We start from the raw sequence: 10,316 nt of genomic DNA on the forward strand, positions 1-10,316 counted from the left end.
CTGGCTTGAGAGCAGTACATGTGAAAAGGATCTAGGAGTCTTGGTTGACCACAAACTTGACATGAGCCAATGCAATTCTGGACCGCATCAATAGGAGTATAGCATCTAGATCAAGGGAAGTAATAGTGCCACTGTATTCTGCTCTGGTCAGACCTCACCTGGAGTACTGTGTCCAGTTTTGGGCACCACAGTTCAAGAAGGACACTGACAAACTGGAACGTGTCTAGAGGAGGGCAACCAAAATGGTCAAAGGCCTGGAAACGATGCCTTATGAGGAACGGCTAAGGGAGCTGGGCATGTTTAGCCTGGAGAAGAGGAGGTTAAGGGGTGATATGATAGCCATGTTCAAATATATAAAAGGATGTCACATAGAGGAGGGAGAAAGGTTGTTTTCTGCTGCTCCAGAGAAGTGGACACGGAGCAATGGATCCAAACTACAAGAAAGAAGATTCCACCTAAACATTAGGAAGAACTTCCTGACAGTAAGAGCTGTTCGACAGTGGAATTTGCTGCCAAGGAGTGTGGTGGAGTCTCCTTCTTTGGAGATCTTTAAGCAGAGGCTTGACAACCATATGTCAGGAGTGCTCTGATGGTGTTTCCTGCTTGGCAGGGGGTTGGACTCGATGGCCCTTGTGGTCTCTTCCAACTCTATGATTCTATGATTCTATGATTCTATAAATCTGGGCTTCTTGGCTCCTTGCTTGCCTCCCTTCCCTGGGCTGCTTGTCCATTCTCCCTCCTGTCTGCCTCCCTGCCTCCATCCACGAGCAGAGGAAGAGGAGTGCAGGGGGAGTGCACCACCCCTGGCAGAGCAATCTTGGCAGGGTGCCATCCCAGATGCTCCCCCCCCGCTGGGCACCCTGCCCCCGCAGGCAGCGTGCCCCACCCCCAGGATGTGTACCACACCACTGTGGGCAGCAGCCCCAGGACATGCACCAGCCCTGCCCCCGCCTGCTCTCCGCCCCCACCCCCAGTGCTGGAGCATGAAGCTCCGCCACTGCCTCCATCTTCTCCTCCAGTGCAGCTGTGATGGACCACCCAAAGGTGAGCCACTCTCAGAATTCTGCCATCATTCTGTAGTTTGCAGTGCCATCTGTTGGCAGCCACACGAACAACAGCTGCATGACGACACTCTTACATTCTTATTATATCAAAGAGAAAAGGGAATTTTGCACTACAATGGTAGTGAATTTTCATGAGGGCTTTAAATAATAATAATCACAAAGTTAATAATAATCACTAAATTGAAGACTGTAAAAATGAGAAGCAGAGAAACCAGAATTGATAGATTAGTCCATCGCTACTGACCATAAATGTGGTTTCGTGAATGACTGCGCTCACAATCAGATCCCCTTCTCCCTTCTTCCCTACTGTACCCCCTTGACTGTCCACATCTACACTGATTAAACAACTATGTGAAACTGATTGATGAAGAGTTATATGATTCATCTAGTCTACTATTGTCTGTTCCAACTGAAAACAGCTATCCAGCATCTCAGCCTTGGTACTTGAGATCCCCTTGTCAGTGGAGATTCCAGGGATTGCAAAGCATGACCTACTATGGCCACTGTACTTAAAAAAGGGCACATTTTCTAGGAATGGAACTCAAACTCACCTCTCCCGTTTCCAGTTACATTGCTCTTTCCCACTGAGCTGCCAGTGGGAACTGTGTCCTTGAACTTTTGCTTCCTGGATGAATAATGGACAGGTGTGTGTAGAAATCTTCTGACTTTTGTGTGGCTGCACAATAAGAGTCACCTTTATTGCCCTGCCTACATCTTTGCCTCTGGAGCTGCCCATGAAACTATACAGGCCCTATAAGGACACTCATGAGAGAATGTGGCCCTCAAACTGAAAATTGTTGCCCACTCCTGTTCTAGATAAACAAGACTGACCATTGACCATTCTACAAGAATGATAAACCATTTCAGCTTCCATCAAATTTCCATGGACAAACTCTTTGCAGACAAACTCTGTGCATTAGATATTGTGAATAAATGACCCTCCAAAGCAAATATCCTAAAGACAAGTTAATTGGGGAACTTGTTGTTGTTTTTGGATTAACTTAGGGCAGGAGTAGTCCACCTGATGCACTCCACATGTCATTGGACTACAATTCCCATCTTTTGTTGTTGGGGATCAGGGATAATGGGAGTTGTAGTCCAACAACATCCGGAAGGCCCCATACTGACTACCCCTGCCTTAGGACAAAACTAAATGTAACCTCATTCACACTGTGAACAATTGTTTGGATGGGCTTCTAAAGTGTAAACAGCAGACATGGAGCTTCTGACCAAGACCCTGGTGGGGGAAGGAGAAGGCTTTAAACCTTTGGTCCTTGCTGCAATCCCACTCTGGACCAGGGCCTTTGGTGCTAACTAATCATAGAGTTGTACGGTACCCACAAGCATCATCTAGTCCAAAACCCCTGCAATGCAGGAATCTCACTAAAGCATCCGTGACAGATGACCATCCAACTTGTGCTTCAAAACCTCCAATGAAGGAGAGTCCACAACATCTCAAGGGAGACCATCCCATTGTTGAACAGCTCCTATTGTCAGAAAGCTTTCCCTGATGTTTAGTCAGAATCTCGTTTCTTGTAACTTGAAGCCATTGGTAATCATGTGACTGGTGTCCCTGTGGTTTTGCATGGAAGGGGAGGGGAAACCTGTCTGGGGGCGGGACATTTATTTTTTGCATGCAAAGTACTGTGTTATTCTAACATGTTTGATTTACCACGGGACCAATGCATTTGTTAAAACCATCCTTGCTTTTCCTTTCTTGAAGAATATTAAACAAAACCAGTCTCACATTCTCATATGATGCAATTGCTGCCCATGATTAATCCTATTTAATGTTATTTTGGATTTGCTCCCCCCCCCCACTCCCTGTCTTCCTTATATTATCGGTGGAATATTGTAGACCTCTGCTGCTTTCTTTCAGCGGATCCGAGGTCGAAAAGCCAGTCTGGAAGAAATACAGCTGGTTCACTCTGAACATCATTCACTGCTGTATGGCACCAGCCCCCTGAACAGACAGAAGCTGGACCCCAGGAAAATCCTAGGTCTGTAAAGGGCTCTATTCTACTGAGAACAGCACATTCCAGCACTGTCATTAGTCATAGCTGGTGTCAGTTTAAAATACTTGGCAAGCAGTATAACAAAAAAAAAAAAGTATCACTTTTTCCAAATGCATTGCATTGTAGAAAGAGAATGTAGCAGCAGCAGCCAACACAGATTAGGAAAAGGTCCTTGCCGGAAAGTAGAGATCTTTCTCTTTCTATCTCTCTGTCTCTGCTTTCTTACCCTCTGGACATTAACCCCTTTGTGGCAATGATATTTAAATTGCATGGGCAAATAGAACCCTGCACATAAGGCTGTTTCTTATTTCACAGGACTCTTCCTTGCCATGCAGCCAGTGGCGGAGCTTCATGCTCCAGCCCCTTGGGGGGGGGGGAGAGCAGGTGCCATATTCCTAATTATGGCACCCTACTGGGATCGCGCTGCTGGGGGCGGTGTGCTCCCCCCGCACTCCTCTTCCTAAGCTAGTGCATGCAACAGGAAGAGAGCAGAGGGATAAGTGAAGGCAGGACTTCTGCAGGCCCGAAACAAGACATTTTGAAGTGTTAGTCCTAGGAGAAGGAGCATGCTGCACGTATGAAAATATCTTTGACTAGCGCATGCTGAATACACCTGATAACACAACACGTAGTAATGTTTAGTTCTGTCAGCCCAATACATTTTGTTGGCCAAATGGTCCAACTTCCTTGCTAGAACCAACATTACAAAGACTATTGCTGGACTATTTGGACACAAAGAACCTAAGAACAAACTAAGTGCCCAGCCAGATCAGACTCAAGGTCCATCTAGCCCAGCACTTGTGTGCTCATAGTAGCCAACTGGATCCTTATGGAAATCCCACAGGCAGGACGTGAGCATAACGGTCGTCTCCCACTCGTGTTCCCCAGCGGCTGATCTTGGAGGAATTGTTTTAGGATGAGAGTGAAAATCCAGACACAAAAGTTTTTGACCTTTTTTTTTGGCCAAAGTTGTTGAACTTTTTTTAGTTTTTCCCAAAATCTATTTTTTTCAAAAAAAAAGGTTGGACTCTAGTAGATAGTGAAAGAACATTCATATTGTACAAGACTCTGCTATGTGGTTTTTTAAAAATGCCACCACCACAAAAGCAAAACAACCAGGTTTTACAAAACATCAGTAAAGAAAGGTTCAAAGAGGAGTTAAAAAGAGACTTACAGAAAATAGATTTTGAGCCTGATTTAGCAATGTGAATAAATGCTTTTTCGTGAACTTTACATTAAGAAGTAAATTCAAAAACACTACAGCAGAAATTAGAAGATGGTTAAGTATGTGTTCATATCCTGATGTCATTTAACTGAGCATCTACTTAAGAGGTTTCCTAAACCAAATGTAACTTTAAAAAATCCTTTAACATGCTGCCTTTGACAACTTATAGTTCATTACAATGTGCCATACAACATTACATCTTGATGTGATATAAATTATCATGATTTTCAAATTGGCACCATACCATGTTCCTTTAATAAGCACAATTCAGAACAATTGCCCATTTTCAGTTTCCATTCCTCCCCCACCGCCACCCTGATGAACATAGCATTTCTAAAAACCAACTATTCCGAATTATGGCAAATTTATAAATGCCAAAATTATGTGTCAGGCCATCACAATGGCTAATACTTCATTTTAAGCAGAGCTGACATGCTAAAGAATCTGGACAGTATGTGTGAATATATTACAGCTTTGAAGCAAGTTTTTCATGCTCTTACCAGAGTCACCACTGGCCTGAAGTGATGATAATGAAAACCACTAAGGACCTCCAGACCTCTCCTGGTTTCTATTAACTTGCAACCAATGGCAGATATTCCCATACACAAACACTGGCACGTGACCACCAAACCATCAGCTTTCAACAGAAGTGAGCCTTCAAAGATTGCAAATTCAGCCACAGAAATAATTCGATAATGAGACTTTACGCAATACTGCTTTCCTGGAACCAAGGTAGACTAACCAGGGTTCCAGTTGCTGCAATTTAACTTCTTTGGAAGTTTCTTAAATGTCAATATTTTTGACTCTTATCGAAGACTATTTGTAAATCTGCCGCTGTATATCAGTGCATTGCAAAAAAAAATAAATCCCCTTACAAATGTGCTGACTGGGGCTGATAGGAGTTGTCATCCAAAACATGAAGTTCTATCTTAATGCTTACTGTTTTCCACTCTTTTTTTTTATATAGGTAGTGTGCCTCAGAAACTATTTTCGTTGTTGCCCTGCGGAGGCCTTGGGGTAAGTAGGTTTCACTTTGGTGTAGTAAGGTAGCATAAACAGCTTTCTGCTGGGTAACTCAGTGGTGTGTGTGTGTATACACACACACACACACACACACACACACACACACACACTGGTTAAACATTTTGGGAGCTAGATGCAAAATTGATTGGGATCATGATGCAAAGCTTCACAATATATGGATGGTTTCTCCATATCATTCTAAGCAAGTTGCACCTGTCACAGTTCTAGCACCCCATACAATGCCCTGGTGTGCAAATGCAAATGAATACACGACAGGCACACATTTGTCTTCAAGGTACAGTAGTACCTCAGGTGACATACACTTCAGGTTACAAACTCCTCTAACCCAGAAATATTGGGTTAAGAACTTTGCTTCAGGATGAGAACAGAAATCGCGTGGTGGCAGCGCAGCAGCAGCAGCAGGCCCCACTAGCTAAAGTGGTGCTTCAGGTTAAGAACAGTTTCAGGTTAAGAATGGACCTCCGGAACGAATTAAGTTCTTAACCCAAGGTACCACTGCAAACTTCATTGGGGATACATTAATAATAAACAATGCGGCCTTGGCAGAGGAAATGTGATCATGCTGCCTTGTGTATCTAAACTCAAGCTATTGGAATACGATCAATGTTGTCTTTGCATTAGTGCCAGATTCAATCATTGGGATTCCTTAATCATAGAATCATAGAACTGCAGAGTAGGAAGGGACCACAAGGGTGTCTACAATGCAGGAATCTTTTGCCCAACATGGGTCTTGAACCCACTGCCATGAGATTAAGATTCTCATGCTCTACTGATATGTGGCTGTATGGATAGATTGTAAGAATGTATTTATTACTCAGTGTATGCAAAACTCAATGAAACACAGTTATTGATATATAAACACCTCAATGGGCAAGAATGGGCAATTCTCTGCCTCCAGAAACCTACAATCTAAAATAAGGTGGGCCTTTCCTAGTGTAGAAGGTCATGCCCTGTGGAACTCCCTGCCAGTGGATGTTTGGCAGGATTCACCCCTGCCTTCTTTTAGATAACGTCTTAAAATGATGTTAATTCGACAGGCCTTTGAAATGTGAATTTCTTTTAACCAACTGATATTTGTATATTTTAAAAAGTGCTTTGATCTTGTTAAGGTGTTTTTATTGCTGTTGTACCTTTGGTATGGTGTGTTGATGCTATGGAAATGATAAATAACACAACAGCAGGAGTAATGGTCAAATATCAGTACAAGCTAAATCAAATTCATAGATCTATATGAATATATATTGATATATATGTGTGCATGCACACATTTGAGTGTAGTGATATAGATCTATCTGCCATCTATCTATGATTTATTAATGGGAAATAAAGAAAGAAAGAACAGGGCCTCTGATAGCATAATCAGATTGCAGCTTCAAAACTTCTGTGGCATTTGAGTTGTTGTCATTTATAACTTGGAAGTGAACCTGCCCAAAATTCCCTGGATACACACAGAGAAATTGATAGCAGACTGCCTCTTTTATGACTCCAAGGAGGCCACACCAATCACATCACTATTGGCAGTCAATATGATTTTTGACATGCTGTAAAAAAAAAAAAACCAAGCAAGCAAGCATAAAAGGTCTTACGGCATTTGTTTAGATGAAGAATGGGCTCTCTAGCTGTGCTGGGGCAAAGTTTGGGTTTCAGTCCTGGTACCCCAGGGATTGTACTGCAGACAAAAGAGAATTCCACATTTATCTTATAAAACGAGGCAGCGGCCCAATCCAACGATGCTTAAAAAATAAAGAAGGGAGGAGGAGGCCGGGAGGAGCAAGCAGAAAGGGAAAGGTCAATGTGCAGTGTCAGACTTCCAAGCTGAATGATCTCAGGAAGTGCCAATGTAACACCTTGCAGGAATTCAGGCAGTCAGGGCAGAAGTGTTAAATTAGGCTTAGCTGCAGACTTCAATGTGCCAAACGCTGTATTCCCTTGGAGTCAGCCAAGCTCCTTTCAGCAGATCAGAATGATTTGATGTTTGTGCTACAAAAGTACCTCTGGGGGGGGGGAGGGGGAGAGTGAAGGTGCATCAACCCTTCTGATTTAGGGAAAAAATCTTTTTAGGAAAGGACCAAGCAACATCTTTTGTGCAGAAGGATACACTGGTGATACATCGCGAGCCAGAAAGTTGTGGCTCTTTTGCGTGGTTTAGTTGCATGTAATTGACATTAGCTGCTTATGATTCCCATGAACATGGTGCATGCCAACATCAATGGGCCCATGTTTAGAACTCCTTGGAGAAGAATATTTTTTCTTCTGCTATTCTTACCCTCAGCGTTTGATAAAGCACTGGCTATGTAAGAATGGGGGTGGGGGTGGGGAACCACCATTGGGATCCCGAGAATTATACTGTTAAAAGTTTTGCTTTTTATGTGCCTCCTTTTTCTACTACTTTATGGTTTTGTTTTGGCATAAGATTAATCTTTGCATTTCATGAAATGGCCAGAAATACTTCCCATTTCTTTTTTTTAAAAAAATAAATTCTGAAAGTTTCAAGTATTTCTTTTATGATTCTCATGCAGAGATGAAGCAACTGTCCTTCTCCATTGATCGTCAGCATTCAGGAGCGATAGTGACGAATATATATATATATGCATATATATAGATATATGCGCATATATATAGATATATGCGCATATATATATATATATATATATCTCACAAGTTCATGCCTTGCTTTGGCAACAGCCCTACTTATCTGTTCCCACGTACTTAGGGATACAGAATGAAGTCTTCCATTTCAGGTCCACATCCCAGGTGACAGGTAAAGGATCAAATGGGTGGACTACATCTTTGTGGAGAACACATGGGAGCTAAAGACTTTCCTTCAGTTGCAGTTGTCTGAGTACCAGGGCTCCATCCCAGGTCACAATCTGGCAATCCTGTTTCATAATAGCAAGCATGTAATACCAGAAGAACCCAGTGCTAGAGCATCTTCCTTCTAAAGTATCTTACATATTACTGTGTGAAGTTTGGGCAGGGTAGTGGGGACTGTCCTGCCGATGACAAGCAACTTTTTTTTTACCTCTTCATAGGCTGACAGCCACATATGCAGTGCTGGATTTACGTATAAGCTAAGCAGGCTACAGCTTAGGGCCCCACTCTCTTGGGGGCCCAAAAAAAAATAAAGGGAAAAAACTGGATGTACATTTCCAAAATATAAGATAAAAAGCAAATAAAATGAAACCTACATACAGCAACAGTGTTTTGTGTTGTGTAGGCTCCTATGATGCAAGTAATGGGCCCTGCCTGCTAGCCTCCTCCCTAAAATATCACTGGTTTGCTCATCTCTATATACAGGGTGCCTACATTCTGCTATTTATATTTATTAATAGTTTGCTTCATATATTTACACCTATTATTATTTCATGTTATAGCAAGTTTCTAGAGACTGGATTATGAGTCTTTGTAAACTGTGTTTCTAAAGGAACTTTTGTTATTGCCAAATGCCAACGTGTTTACATTATTAAGTTTGTTATGAATAAAAAATCATTTTAAGTTAGAGCTTAATAATTACTTCACTGTTAATATACTTCTTAATTGTATTTCAGTTCAACAATTACTTTAATAAAATACATATTTTGTTATGTGCAAATGGCTTTAAATAACTATTAGATCCACAAATCACCATATAGCATATATTCAACACAAAAAACAGCGACAATTTGTTGTTGACAAAGGACAGCTGGACATATAAAGGGCCCTAAATCCGACCCTGAACATATGACACTAAGGGTGACTTAAGTTCTGACGTGTATGTCTTTGCCTCTTCGGTCGTGTGGAAACAAAACACAAAGTGGAGAAGCTGAACTTTTGGCTCTATAACAAAATGATGCATGCGATTGTGCAACAATTTCACATACCTGTGAAATTTACCTAGCTATCCTAGGTATATTTATGTAGATCTGAGTTCTATGAAATCAGTGCAACTTGCTTCAGAGTGAGGAGGCTTGGAAAGGCCATTTCAGACAAATGTCTTCACAGTAAGAAATTGTTAGGTGCTGCCATCTGGGGACCCGTGCCCTGGTTCTTTTGCGGTGGGTCCTGGATTTCAGTAGCAGACAACATTAGTGGACCACCAGCAGCAGCGGTGCTCACCTGTCCTCCCAGCAGCTGATTCCTCACCCTGAAACATCAGCAGGCTTCTGTGCTAGATTGCATCACCTTTCCTGGTGTTATGTACTGAGCTGAATCCTAGAACAATAGGATCCAGAATGCAGCATTCTGATTGGTCTGCAGGAGCCACCCAATCCAGCTCCAGGTGGAAGTGAATCAGCAACCTGATTGGCCTGCAGGAGCAGCCAATCAGGCTTCTGGAGGAGGTGAATCCACAACCTGATTGGCCTACAGGAACAGCCAGGAATTAGCCAATCACGCAGGGCCCATTGTGTAAATAATGTATATATAGCTACACATTTGGGGAAAAGTTCATTCATTGCTACTATGAGTTGAATAAAGCGCATGAAATACACAACTCCGAATATATTTCACCTAGACTCATGGACTTCTGCCAACTAGGCTTGGGAATGGCAAGTTCTGTGATGACACTTGGATCTTAATGGCACACAGAGTTCTTAAAGGCAGGAACACTTCGGAAAAGGGATGGATTTAGTTTCTACTTGCTTGCCACTAAACAGCAACGGTGGGGGGGGGGGTGAGTTGGAGGCAACGTATTTTCTCTGGAAGCAAACGGCAAAGTGTGAGCTTCTAAAAGCTTTTATACCTACGGAGACACATGGATTCAGTAAAGAAGGCATAAATCACCAGATGACATGGCAAATCTGTGGCTTCCAGAATGACTTCTCATTCTCGCTGTGGATGATACCTGCAGATCCCTTCCCAAACCTGCAACCCTGTATCTGTGAGTTCAGAATCTATAAGAGGAAACCTGCCCAGCCATTTCCTTTGTTAGGGCTTTGACCTCAGCTGACTAGTTAAGTACTTCCATGTACTTTAAAAAGAAGTCACCCT

General features: G+C 42.5%; 1 protein-coding gene across 4 annotated transcripts in view; it reads left to right on the forward strand.

Annotated features, from left to right (window-relative positions):
* HDAC9 (histone deacetylase 9) overlaps positions 1-10,316 on the forward strand; it is a 469,199-nt gene that overhangs the window by 339,050 nt on the left and 119,833 nt on the right. For all 4 annotated transcript variants that reach the window (XM_083705231.1, XM_083705235.1, XM_083705232.1 and 1 more), the window contains 2 exons: positions 2,944-3,064; positions 5,272-5,321. In XM_083705231.1, the coding sequence (XP_083561357.1) occupies positions 2,944-3,064; positions 5,272-5,321 (171 nt within the window). The remainder of the gene's footprint in view (positions 1-2,943; positions 3,065-5,271; positions 5,322-10,316) is intronic.

This window comes from Podarcis gaigeae (assembly GCF_964106915.1).
Source record: "Podarcis gaigeae genome assembly, chromosome: 12".
NCBI lineage: Eukaryota > Metazoa > Chordata > Lepidosauria > Squamata > Lacertidae > Podarcis > Podarcis gaigeae.